The following is a 13812-nucleotide window of genomic DNA, read 5'->3' as shown; positions in this document are numbered from 1 at the left end:
AAAACAAATAAAAAAATAAATGATAACTCATTTTTTTAATAAGTTGAATTATCAAAGTTTTTTTTTAAAAAAAAACAACTGTGTTGTGAACGGAGGGAGTAGTAACATCTATCGGTTTAGATAAAATATACTATCCAGACATACATAACTTAATAAAATCAATTTAATATTATAGGTGTTGATGTATTTTTCTATAAACTTAATCAACCTTTTTAAAAACGTTTTGAACTAATCTCTTTATCCTAAAATAATAGTCATTTTAGCTCTTACTTTTTACGTCTATATTCAAATGAATGATGATGATGAATTTAAACACATATATAAAACACATTAAGAGTTGTATGAACCCTCTAAATTTTTAAAATGACTAGTACTATTTTAGAATAGAGAGGAATTGGATAGCAATAAAGATCGGTGTTTCTACAATATTTTTGTCTTTATGGGTTATAACGGTTCGTTTAGCTCTAATCTATATCAGCTTCTACTATTTATACAATGTTTTTTGTTTTTTTATGACAGTGTAACAGTTTAAACAGTCGGCTTTAATCCAACTGTTAGTCTGTTAGTATAGCAAGATGCCTGTTTCCGCTTCTCCGGCACAAGCTTGGGCTTTGGGAGCAGTGGAGCACCAAACCCGTCCAATTTGTATCGGACGGTCCTACGTGGCTGTCAGGGAAAAGATTTAGGGATTAGGGTGGAGTCAGTGGAGAACAAAACGAAACCCAAATATCTGGACGCAAACACTGGGCCGCGTTGCTTCTCCGTCCCACTGAACCATCGCCGCCGGCTAGCCGCAGGAGAAGTTCCCGCCGCGCCGACGCCGAAACCGCCGTCGCGTGTTTTGAAGCTCTCGAAAAAAGGGCGCGCAGCATGAGAGCGGCCGTGAACTCGCCACCTCCGCACTGCTACTCGCGCCGCCGCGCCAGCGCCACGCTGCTGGATGCGCGCCATGTGTTCGACCACGTGCCGCAGCAGCGCCTACCGAACCTGGCCGCGGGACTCCGCGCGCGGCCTGTCGCCGCGGCCGCCTGGAGGCCCGCGCGGCGCTCGGCCGCATCTGCGGCTGCCCGCACCTGTGGCACCGTTTCAGGTACTGAAATGGGATCTTTTCTTGGTTTGGCCCATTCTTCAGATAGGCTTGCTGCTCTTGCTGCATGCCACTTACCTTTAAAGCCGCCTCATTTGTTCACTGGAGTATCATTTGGTATTTGGCCAGTGGAAGCACATTGGATCGTTTGCTTTGTTCGGTGGCCCTTTATGTTAGGTGAGATGTTGGGGGTTGAGGACAGTAGTATCTGGCACAAAAGGACAGTGGATTTTCATAAATGGGAGCAAGCTTCAGTCTAGCTCGCAGCTAAAAAAGTAAGAAATTGGAAGGGCAGACCTGTGCAGCGGTGAGAGCTGTCTAGCTGAGTCACCCGCAGTTTTGAAGCAGCTTCTCCGCATTTGCAGGGAAAAGGCTTGCCTCGGTTCCCAATCATGTAGGAGCTCCAGCACTGGGTATGCCCCTTTTATTACTTAACCAGGCTACCCCAAGAGTCCAGAGAGTGTTGAATCTTATCGGTTGAGTTGGGTTGTTCAATGTTTTGGGGTTTGTGCGGTGCACCCCTCTATGTTGAGCCAGCACGTGTTTTCGTTTTCTCTTTTGAAATAAAACTTACATCGAAGTTTTTCTTTTTTGAAATGGTAATAAACGAAGAGACAAGGAGAAATAACAGATAATAGGATTATAAGATTTTGGTGTTCAGAAGTTTCCCTCCGTGTAATGTAGGTTTGATACATGATATACATCATAGCATTTTACATGCTTTTTGGGAGATTGTATTAATCTGCATGCTGGTTGGGAGGTTGTAGAGGTTTGCATGGTGTCATTGTTCCTTTGCTAGAGTTCATTTGCTAGAGTTTGCTTCTTTGTAGTGAACATCGTTACATTGATTACTAGGCTGGGGCCTCTCTCTCTCTCTCTCTCTGATAATTACTTGTCCCAAGCAACGTCTTCTTGCTGAAATTGGGTAAGGTATAAACCCTTGCTTGCAATATTCTCCCCCTGCTTCATTCAAGAAGTGAAGCAAGTTCTTCATATGAATGAAGCATACCATTGTTATGTATTGCGTGTTCTGAGGTTAGCCATTCTTGTTGAGTACTTCCTACATGCTTTCCCAGATTAACTTCTCACCTTTGTTAAGATATGCCATACTTATCCAAACTACATCATCATTTAACAAGCTTTCTAACCATTGAGCAGCTCCTCGTTTGTTTAGGACATTCCTGCAAATCCCAACATCCTCTTCTTCAGCTTATCGCGCACTAGTAGCTTCGTCTGCATTCTTGCCATCAAGACGGAGCTTTGAAGGCTACATTCCTCGTAGCTGCTCCAGCTCATCGCTCCAGATCTACAGCCGGTCACCGCTGTTAAATCTATCGCCGTCTTCAGCTCTCATGGTATCCTCCCAGCTCACGGGCTCCTCCGACGTAGCCCAACGTTCAGAGGAATGGTTTGCTCTTCGCAAGGACAAGCTCACCACAAGCACCTTCAGTACTGCTTTGGGTTTCTGGGCTGGCAACAGAAGACCAGAGCTGTGGAACGAGAAAGTCTTCGGAGCGACAGAGATCAAGCTAGCAGATGCCGCTAGATCTGCCATGGACTGGGGGACGCATCACGAAAGCGTAGCCATAGAGCAGTACACGAGCATCACAGGAAGACCGGTGGGCACCCTCGGCTTCGCGGTGCACACCGAGGCCAGCTTCGGATGGCTCGGAGCCTCGCCTGATGGGGTCCTCGGGTGCGAGCCACACGACGGGATCCTGGAAGTGAAGTGCCCGTTCAACAAGGGCAAGCCTGAGCTCGCTCTGCCCTGGCGCGCCATGCCGTACTACTACATGCCGCAGGTGCAGGGGCTGATGGAAATCCTGGGCAGGGACTGGGTGGACCTCTACTGCTGGACACCCAACGGGAGCAGCCTGTTCCGGGTGCCGCGGGACTGCGCGTACTGGGAGCTCATCCACGAGGCGCTGCGCGACTTCTGGTGGGGCAACGTGGTGCCCGCGCGGGAGCTGGCGCTCCTGGGGAAGGACGACGAGGCGAGGTCCTTCGAGCCTCAGCCCAAGCACCGGCTCACGAACCTCGTGCTGTATAGGAGCCGGAAGCTGGCCTCCGAAGCGAAGCTACTTTGTATGGATGTTGGCGGCCATGTAGAATTCTTCCAATGAGGAGTCCTGCCGCCGTTTATTGTACACTGTATTATGACTATTCTTTAATTAACTTATGAATTCGTTACCTTCCCAGCGCCATGTTCTTTTTTGTTCTGTTCTGTTCTGTTTAACAAAGAGTGTAAGTATAATCTTCCAGTTTGCGTGTTCATCAGATTTAATGTGTTTGCAAATTTTCATTCGCTGAAACTATGGAATCTGGAAAGGCCAGAATAGAACCTAGAAGGTTAGCCGCCCAATACTTCTACCAACATATGGATACCAAGCTGTGTCGTGGCACCACCGCACCAGTCTCGTGCCCACTCTAAATTGCAATGCTTTTGGGTTGGCCTTTGCTTTCCCTTGTACGCGACGAAAGTAATCAGATCAGATAGGCAGATAGCGATTGCCTGCTTCCTGGATATTCTTATTCCCTCCGTTCTGAATGTACAAAACGGCAAAACGGACGGCTCCTCTTACCCATCATCCATCCAGTTGCTTCCGACTTCCGAGCTCTCAGGAATCCTTGCGAGCTCTCGCCTTGCATGTGGAACAAGCACGTCTGCAAACGTGCGAATCGTCCACGCCAGATGTAGCCGGCACCTGGCTTAGCAGGGCAGGGCTTAACATAACCCGGTGCCCCGGTCAAGAATATGCCGGAGGCGGACCTGTCCAAAACTCCAAGCCAAGGCCGGTAAACCATGCGCTCGGTAAGGCAAGACGGCTTTATGATTAGGACATGTACAACCCAATTAAACATTAAATGAAGGGTTTCTTGATAGGTCTTTATGGATTAAGTGAAAAAAAATTAAAAGATAGTTTTTCACGAAGAGTCCATCTCTATACGACTCTATATTTCTCTATATTTATTATCTGAGACTCTAGATTCTAGATTGTATCACACAAGGGTTGTACATGCCCTTATAGCGTAGCATGCCACTAGCCCACCACCCTCGGGTTGTGCCATTCTGTGGATGTTGAGCCATGTGGTCGGGAGCGACCAGCACTAGTCTGGCTCTATAATTAGAACAGCAGGCAGCAGTGCACTCCTATCAGGTTTGTGGATCTTAAGCCATTTGTGGTCACGAATGCCCAGCAATACAGAAGCCTGCTGGTTCAGCAGGTTTGTAGTGTCTGTCTATATTTAGAACAGCAGTCAGCAGTGCTCGCGCCGCTGAACCACACAATCCATGACCAGAAAGGCACCCACTCCAGGTGTCCTGTGAATATTGCGTTGTTTAAGCGATCATGCCTCTTTTCTGTCCAGAAGGACATGACCAGACACTTGGTTTCAGGAGAGTGGCAGCACGCAGTAGCATGAAAACATTACCGCAAAGAGCCAGAGACCAAAAACTATAAAGGTGGACGCAGCCCTTTGCATGCTTTGTTTCAGCTTTCATCAGCAGTACAGTGGCAAAGAATGGCCATTTATTTCGCTCACCAGCACATAAAAGACGGACAGTTCCCAGACTAGCCACAACCACAACAGGATGACAGATATATAGCCACCAGAAAATAGAACTGAAACGCACCTGGCAAAACCAGGCACCTGAGCATATGCAGTCGCGATATAATCTAGTTGGGTTAGAGGTTTGTCTTTATTTTATTCTAATAAATCACGTGGTACAAAGTGTCTATAACCTAGAAAGTAACTAGTATTACATTTGTCAATTGTCAAGTAATAGCACACAGCCACGCAATTAGATAGGTAACGTAAGGGACAGATAGATACATCTGATTTTATTTTTGGGCCAATGAATTAAATTACTTCTGACGTTCCAGGAACATGCAGCATCAAGCAACCGGCTGGAGAGAAAGAAAAAAAGTATGATGTTGTACTTCAACACTCCTGAGCAGAGCACTCCCATTATTCCAGAAGGAAACATCCCTGAAACAATTGTACAAGCAAAGAGTCAGCAAAAAAAAACTAGGGCCCGATTTGGAGAGCAGTAGCTAGTACAAATTGCAGCAAGGACCAAAAGAACTTTATTAGAGGTACAACGTCACCTACAGCAATTGTCAGTTGTCACCATTCACTGCTGACACCATGATACGGAAACCATACTTTGATCTTCTGATTTCCTGGGTTATACTGTTTTTTTTTCGTTTTTCTTGCAAGCAAAAACAATATATCAGCTGCTGCACCTACACCGATAGCAAACTGGTAGACCTTTCTCTTTTTTTCCTTGTTAGAAATACTCAGTCAAGATGTCTGATGGATGGGAGCATCAATCACAGAAATCCAATGTTACAACTGTATCCATCCAATGGATAACAGAATCAAACATCTATTTTTCTGTGGTGGGGTGAATACTTGACACAGTCATGGCAAATGCTCCCCAGAAAAAATGTCTCTTCAAATTCAAACTCACTGTCGATACATCTCCCACATCGCAAACATCTAGAGATGCAAACAACACACCCTCTGCAAATACTAGATCCGCTGGTCTTGCATTCCTTTGATGTGCAATCATAAACAAGCTTGTAGTTCGGACAAAGAGGACACTTCTCAATATCAAGAGCATACTCATCATGAAGATCTGGTACGAAAGAATCAGGAACATATCCACCATGAAGATCTGGTAAAAGACGATCAGCATGAAAGATCCGAGGCTCCTGTTTGTGTAATGGCATCTCCTTGTCTATTTTCATCAAGGACAACAGCTCTACATATTGCACTTCTGATGCAGTGACACGATTTGCAACTCTGAGTTTCTTGATACCAATATCTGCTTCCATACTAAATGACCTCAGACTGTCAACAAGACCTTGATGAGTAATCCGGAAAGCACCGAAAATGCCCAACTGTATCAAAAAATAAATAAAGAGACAAGAGGCAGTTAAGCAAATGGAGAATTGGATTGCCAAAACTTGTAGCACAAGTTTTCGTACCAGTTCAACTGCTATTGCAACAAAACTAAAATACTACAAGGCAAGTAGAAATTCATGTGAAATTTTTTCCTAAACTTCAGTTGAAAAATAAGTAACCCTCCTTTGTATTCTGCTGCAAAAACATGCAATATTATCAAGGTAAGTGCATGTAAGTAGTCCTATCTAATTAGTTTGCATTCGAGTTTGTAGTCTACCAAGTATTATATAGACAAATCAATGAAATGGACTAAATAAAAAATATGTAAAATCTAAGCTTTCAGTTCATCTCATAGATCTAAACAGAGAATAGCCAAGGTAGCAACCATGTTCCACAAAGATATATAAGCACCTAATAACATTGGCCGGATGCTCAGAGCTGTAAGTACTGGAAATGTATCTAGAGCTATCAGAAGCATGATCCAATTCAACAACAATGTAGAATCTTTCCAAAACAATAACAATCATATAAGATGGTGTAGCATTATAACATTTGATTGCCAAGAATAATGAGATATAAACTAGATTTCTATGAAGATGCATCATGAATAGAACAGGTTCCTATGGATCACACCATACTAACCTTTGTTAACTGCAGATTACTCTCTAAAACAGCTTTCAATCCCTGATCTGTGATGTTTACACAGCACATAAGACTCAGGCACTGCAAAGAACCTGGGGACTTCTGTGTCAGGCACAGAAGATCAGCATCAGACATCTTCTCACCCAAGTGCGAGTCAATGTGGATGCACTTCCATAAAAAGGGTTCGTTCCGGACAGCTGAACGCAATGACTTGCACACCATCTCAATAGAGAGGATGTCACGTAAGCCAAGATAGCTCAAGACAAACACCATTGCTTCATGTGCATCATTTCCCTCCTGGACAGGAGCTACATCAACCATATCACAGCATGGCAAAGCTGTGTCACAAGAGCTAGATGGGTCATCCGTGACCCCAATAGGCTCTGAGCAGAACGAGCTAGGAGGCAACCGTGAAAACTGTTCCATGCCTCCAGCGCCCGAGAGGCATCCAGACACAAAAGAATCCTCAAAAACACTGGTATAGGCACCACTCCATGGCTCCGGAGTGAGCACAAAAGCCTGATTCAAGTAATAACTCAGGTCGGCATAGAAACCATCATCGTCACCGCTTCCCAAATGCCCAGCACCAGACATGCCTGTGAGGTCCCCGATGCAACTGGCAATCGCAGCTGTGAACGTAGTCTCCAGGTTCATCCCAAAGGGGTCCGTGGGTAAGAGATCCACAGGATCCGACTCCTCCTCTTCCAGCTCCAGGTCATCCCACCACAGCGAATTCACCCCGCGGGATGACAGAGGGGAGGCCTCCTCCGACCAGCACCCACAACCAAGCATCATGCTGGCACAATCATCGGCCACCCAGAGCGAGCGTGATGAGCAATTCAGAGCCATAGCCTCCAGTCTCCCTTCCACTACCTCTATCTCTCTCTCCTTTTTTTTTGATTTTATCTACAGAGAACGATAGAACACGCGGCCCTAGATCTCCTCCCTCAAGAGAACCCTCTATTCCTGGTCCGGGCCGATCAAAAAACACAATCCCTAGGACCAAAAACTTCACGGAGCAGTCTCGATCATGGATCCCAATCCAATAGCAGATAAGCCAGGCGCCCCAAAACAGCTAATCAGTATCCCCTCTACCAATCCACCCCCAAATCTAATCACCCGACATCACCAACACCACTCGACCTGGATAATGACGCCCAAATCGTCAGAAACAATCAGCACCAAGACAAACACTTCCCTCCCAGATCCCCGATACAACCGGCAACAGTGAGAAAGGGAAAACGAAATCCCCAAACCGGTACGACGAGGGGGTGTCGGTGGCGATTGGCGAACAGGGCTGCAGGCAGACGCAGAGGTCCAAATGCGACGGCGGTAGGACGGGTGGGTGCTGGGGTTGGAGTGGAGATGGTGGCGCGCGGAAACCCTACGCGGGAGGCTGGCTGGCTATGAGGAGAAGGCGGTGGTGGTGGCGTGGAGAGGGGTGGCGCGGGAGTTCCGCAAGAATCTGGAAGCCTCCTCTTCCTTCCTGCCGTCCCCTTGGACTTGTTCCGCGCCGCGCGAGGGAAGCGGAGGAGGAGGAGGAGGAGGGGTGGGGAAGCCGGGAAGGGACGTGAGGGTGTGGCGGCCTCTGCTCTGGTGGGGGCCGAGGCAGCGGCTGGCTAGTCTAACGCCATCTGGTTTTTCTATCTCCCTTTGTTGAGGGATTTCCTCACTTCCGAACGAACGATTTTCTCGAGATGCCCCGCGCCGGATTCGCGCCGTTGGGGTATGGATGAGGATGGCGGAGGCGGACCGCGCGAGGCGAGGGTTGGTTGGTTCGGTTGGATTGGATATGGATTGCTGCGCGGTTTTTGCGTATCCGCATACTTGTAAGGCGATCACAGAGCGTGCCACACTGAGATGCCGATTCTAAATTCATGGCCACTCTACATTCCGCGGAAGAGTTCTTGATCCAAATGGAAAATAATCGATAACACTTGAATCGCTCCCTCCAAAAAATAGCAACACATCGTGTGTGTGTGTGTGTGTGAGAGAGATGACAGATGAGGTGGAATATCAAGTGATGCAAGTGATCACAATGATTTTTTTCCTTCCAAGTTCCAACTCTCCGTTTTGTTTTCCCAAATTTGACAAACACTTGTGAAATTAAACTAGATGAGAGCGCACCTTTTGTGTATGAGAATCTTTGTTTCAGATTCTTCTTCTAGATCCGTTGTTCATCTTTTTTTAGATCTTCGATAGGTGAGGGTAAAAGATAGCCAAGCAATAGATGGTAGACAAGGCCAACGATAAAGCCAATGAATCCATTGGTTGTTGGGCAACCATCTATACTGAAAAACAATAGTGATGGGATGAAATAATAAAAGAAATCCTCAATAAGCCGACAGTGTCAAAAGGAAGGAAATTGAGAAGCTTAGGGTTAACATTAAGTGTTGTCGGAACATTTATAACACCCCTTTTGAGTCGATGATGCTAGAGGAAGAAAATGTGTAGAAATTGAAAGGCTACAGTACTACCAATCATCTCGATAAATCGACCCTGTTGGAGGAAGAAGAAGAAGAAGAATAAAAATGCTAGATTGTTTTTACAAAAGCCTTACGGGGCTCTAGAGGAAGAGGAGAAAGAAAAGACTAGGGTTACTATTATAACATCACACAAAAACCATAAAAACACATGTAACAGTCATGATGATCCGACGACGCTAAACGATTGCAGAGAAATAGAAAGGTTGGGATTTTGGACACAAGGACGTCTAAAGGAAAAATGTGAAAATGTCATCTGTAATGTCTAATAAACTGATAGCGTTGAATAACACAAATAATGGAAAGATTATGGTTGACACAGAATAAAAAGATTAGAGTTATCATTACGATACCCCTCTAAAATCTATAAATAAGTGGTAAAAGATTTTTTAGTGAAGTTGTTAAAGGAATGAACGTATCTACCCCTTCAAGCCTCGCCATTAGACCGACTCCATTAGAAACCTCTAACGGGTTTGGTACGCTAAATATATAAGAGTTTTTCTCACTTACAACATTTTCGAAAAACGTTACCTAAATATAGAGGATGTTTCTCTGCCATCTGTCTATCTTCTATATATACTATCTATTAAGAGGCTAATGTAGACTAGATTCGTACCCGCGCCCCGTCCTCTGCATACATGCAAGCCCCCGTCCTCTGCGTACATGCAAGCCTCTATATACATGCAAGCCCCGTCCTCTGCGTACATGCAAGTCCCGCCCGCCGCGGTCAAATCTCATACGCACCACGCCGCACGCGTGCAACCCCTAAACCGGCACATGCAAACGCCCTAACTACGAATGCAACTAAACCAGCGCATGCAAATGCTTCCACTGCATGCAAAGCCTGCATGTGCACACGCGCAAACGCCCTAACTACGAATGCAACTAAAGCTGCGCATGCAACCGTGCATGCAAATGTCACCACTACATGCAAAGTCTGCATGTGCACACGCGTGCATGCAAAGCCTGCATGTGCACACGCGCGAACGCCCTAACTACGAATGCAACTAAAGCTGCGCATGCAACCGTGCATGCAAATGCCACCGCTGCATGCAAAGTTTGCATGTGCACACACGTGAATCCAAAGCCTGCATGTGCACACGCGCGAACGCCCTAACTACGAATGCAACTAAAGCTGCGCATGCAACCGTACATGCAAATGCCACCACTACATGCAAAGTCTGCATGTGCACACGCGTGAATGCAAAGCCTGCTGCGCATGCGAGTGATAGAGCATGTGTTTGATACCCGGTACGAATTATATGTTAAAAGTAAATGCGCTCATCAACACGTGTTTGGACCGTTTCAAAGAACTAAACGGTAAAAATAAGATAAAATATATATAAATAGGATTTGAACCATGGTTATTTGCTTTAAACTCACGTTCACATCCACCTACCCACTAGAACACACACATTTTTTTTTAATTTTAGAATCTATACTCAAATATAATATAGAGACTTTTATGAAAAATATGGGGAAATAAAACTGGGTCATGCTCAGGCCAACCATGATACTTTTTACGTGAGTTTGCTACCTCGATGATCTGTATAATTTTCTTTGCATTTAATATCAGTCATAACTATGACAAGTAATTTTTAGTCGTTTTGGACCGAAAAATATAGATTGGTCAAGCCGTTTAGTAAAGCAACATATCACACATACTTGCAAATTGTTTTCACATCTTAATGATTATCCGTATGCAAATTAGCAAGTCATTTTTTAGAATAGTTCATAGCCATCGGTTTAGAACTTTATGCGAAAGAATGTTGGCTCTACGTCTGCTTATGCGAAAGAATGTTGTCTCTTCCCTTTCCTATAGGAGGGTGAAATAAGTTTTACCAGCAGCGTCGCACCGGAGGTGCCAGTAGCCTTAGTGTACCAGTCGCTCCTCAAAATGGACTCACTGGCAGCAAAATGTTCTCTAACGAGTTGACTCACGTGCTCGACTGGGATTGTACTTTGTCTCATCTGTCAACTGAGCTATGGTGAATTCTATCGACATTAACATTATCACGATGGTTCGCCCAACTGAGCATGTCCCCAGTCCACAAAACTATGTAGTTGAGAACCTCACATGTAGATTCATATTAGTTAACAGTTTGCTTGAACAAACTAACACAGTTGTTTGATCTATGCAAAAGATGGCACTGATTGTTTGATCTAAATGTTGCGAGATGCTCTCCAATAAAAATTACATGGTTGCCTCATGGTCTATGTAAGGAAACCTTGAATTTGATGCGTACAACTTCAGTTGCTCTGCCTGCTTTTAGAGGATTCGTCTTTAGATGGGTTGAATATTGTTATATTACTTGTCTTTATGTAGTACTGTAGAAATCATGCCACAACACATTTTCCACAACATAAAAGATAAGAGGGCCATATTTTTGTGCTAAAAAATTTTTGATAATCACAGCTCACCATCCCCTCTCAATAGGCTTAGATCTCCTTTTTATAATTTTTCACCCTACAATGCAAAATTGTTATATGGAGGCCATGGTATATCATCGTATCATGTATTATCAACTTAGGATTTGCCTATTTCAATTAATAGTGGCATTGAGCCAATTTTGGTTGTTCGAAATGGCATATTTCGATGTTTGATATGATTGCTGAGTTAATTATTGATAGCATCACTAAATAGTGACATATGCGTGCACAAGTGTCCCCCGTTGCAACGCACGGGTATATACCTAGTAATATTTTAAACAACTAATTAAGTAAAAATAAAATATACAGTGTATAAAACATTTGAGGCTATGAGGAATACATATATACAAAAAAATTGGAGTCTCTAATATAGATATTTATGTATACATGATGATGAGATATAAAGGACGGCGTCGGAGAAAATTAAGATATAGAGAAGAAAAATCTTTTACAGAAGGCCATCTTACCAATCTAGCATCTCATCACATAAACACGTGTTTTCGTTATACTCGGGGGGCTTATGTGCAAATATGTGATCCATTTGCCGCCCGTTGCTTCCCTCCATCCGCTATTCCGCGTCTCCCGGTTCACACTTTCGTTCCTCCTGGTCCCGCGTGCGTGAGGGCCACCGAATTTTTTGTTTTTTAGCCCCTTTCGAGTCAAAAATTTACGTTTGGACCCCCAGAAATTTTATTTGCACGTTTGGACCCGAAGCTCGGCGCCACAGCCTGTGGCGCCGAGCTTCGTGACGTGGCAGTCCCGCGTGGCACCTAGCTCGGCGCCACAGATCTTGGCGCCGAGCTAGGAAAAACCCGCAAACTGCCTTCTCTCTGCGCGTTTCTTCTCTTCTCTTCTCTGCTCATTCCAAATCACGCCGCCGCCGTTTACGAAATCGCCGCCGCCGTCCACAAATCGTCGCCGCCTGCCCCAGCTCCGGCTCGCCGCCGCCCGCCCGCCCCGGCCCAGCTCCGGCTTGCCGCCGCGAGCCCCTCTCGAGCTCCGCCCGAGCTCCGCCCGAGCTCCGCCCGCTCGAGCTCCGCCCGAGCTCGCTCGCCGCCGCCCGCCCCACGCAGTCCACTGCCGCCCCGAGCTCGCCCGCAGTCCACTGCCGACCAGTCCCCGCCGCCCGGAGTCCGGCCAACGATCGGCCACCGCCCGCTCCGGCCCCGGTAGCTCCCGCCCCCACTGCCGACCAGTATTTTTTTTAATTTCTTAGTTTGTAAACTAGTAGTAATTAGTTAGGTATCCACTTATTTATTGTTTAGTAAATAGTTAGATATTTTGTTGTTAGTGTTTATTAAAATAGTTAGCTAGTTTGTTGCGTAGTATATTGTTAGTGTTTAGTAAATTCTTAGTGATTATATAGTTACCATTTTGTTTAGCACATTGATATTACATGTTTTCTGTGTTGGCAACCATCGTGTTGTCGTTTATTCGCAGGTTCTATAAACATCACTTTACAGGGGAGGTGCTGCCAAATTTTTTACTGACAATTGGTTTTTTTGTACGTAGGTGTTCGTCCGACTTGACCTTCTCCACCGTTAGCTGGACTCGTACGCGTTCTCAGGTATACATAGTTTTCGTACATTCTTTATAGATTATGTAATTTCGTTTGATGTGTTCATTTAATATTTACTGTATAGTTATTAGTTAATATATATTTATTACTTAGTAAGTTAGTAGGCTTAAGTATGTAGCCATTATTGAGTTAGTAATCCATTTTTGCAATAGATGGACAGCCTAGTAACACTATACCATGAAGGAAGGGTGGAGATAGATGCTTATGGGAGTGTTACTTTTGATGGTATGAAGATCGTGACCATGTTGTTCGTTGAAAGACCATCTTTTGACCAGCTTTTGGCTCGAGCTTGTGAGGAGATTAGTTGCGACATAAACGACCCTAGAATATCAATTCAGGGTTTGTTGTCCCATATTACATATGGAACAGTTGTCCGACGGTTGATCTCCATTACCTCAGAAGATGATTGGGTGATATATTTAAGAATTGTGAAGACGATGGTTCCACCATGTTTGGATGTGGTTGTTCAAAAGTTACCTGTTAGTCATTGCGAAGGTCTAGTCGGGTTATCTCCACAAATGCCAAATGCATCTCGTATTGAAGCTCCCTTGGTAGAGCTTCATGAAGAAGTCGTTGTTGTGCCCGATGCTCAATCGGGTCCGCACGAGTATGGGATTTCTCGTCCTATTCCCGGCGTTTGTGGGGCTTCTAATGCGGTGGTACCCCCCAAGAGATCCCAT

General features: G+C 45.1%; 2 protein-coding genes across 3 annotated transcripts; one reads left to right on the top strand and one right to left on the bottom strand.

The window, feature by feature from the left end:
- The first annotated feature begins 587 nt into the window (after positions 1-587).
- Positions 588-3361, top strand: LOC103646297 (Restriction endonuclease type II-like superfamily protein). The gene is made up of 2 exons (XM_008671026.4): positions 588-1090; positions 2246-3361. Exons 1-2 carry the CDS (start codon positions 871-873, stop codon positions 3208-3210), a joined length of 1185 nt encoding a protein of 394 aa, XP_008669248.1. The 5' UTR covers positions 588-870; the 3' UTR covers positions 3211-3361.
- Positions 3362-4689: 1328 nt separating this feature from the next.
- LOC100193239 (uncharacterized) lies at positions 4690-8800 on the bottom strand. Of its 2 annotated transcripts, none has more exons than XM_023301434.2 (3): positions 6641-8800; positions 5197-5994; positions 4690-5077 (listed from the first exon to the last, which is right to left on the bottom strand). In XM_023301434.2, the coding sequence occupies exons 1-2, from the start codon at positions 7487-7489 to the stop codon at positions 5470-5472; spliced, it is 1374 nt and encodes a 457-aa protein (XP_023157202.1). In that variant the 5' UTR covers positions 7490-8800; the 3' UTR covers positions 4690-5077; positions 5197-5469. The 2 variants fall into 2 exon arrangements, with proteins under 2 accessions (XP_023157202.1, NP_001345619.1); NM_001358690.1 differs by having other exon boundaries at positions 4771-5077; positions 5201-5994; positions 6641-8224.
- Between the last annotated feature and the right edge of the window lie 5012 nt (positions 8801-13812).

This window comes from Zea mays, chromosome 2 (assembly GCF_902167145.1).
Source record: "Zea mays cultivar B73 chromosome 2, Zm-B73-REFERENCE-NAM-5.0, whole genome shotgun sequence".
Classification (NCBI taxonomy): domain Eukaryota; kingdom Viridiplantae; phylum Streptophyta; class Magnoliopsida; order Poales; family Poaceae; genus Zea; species Zea mays.
Note: the sequence above shows the minus strand (reverse complement) of the source record. Positions and strands in the feature narration are given on the sequence as shown.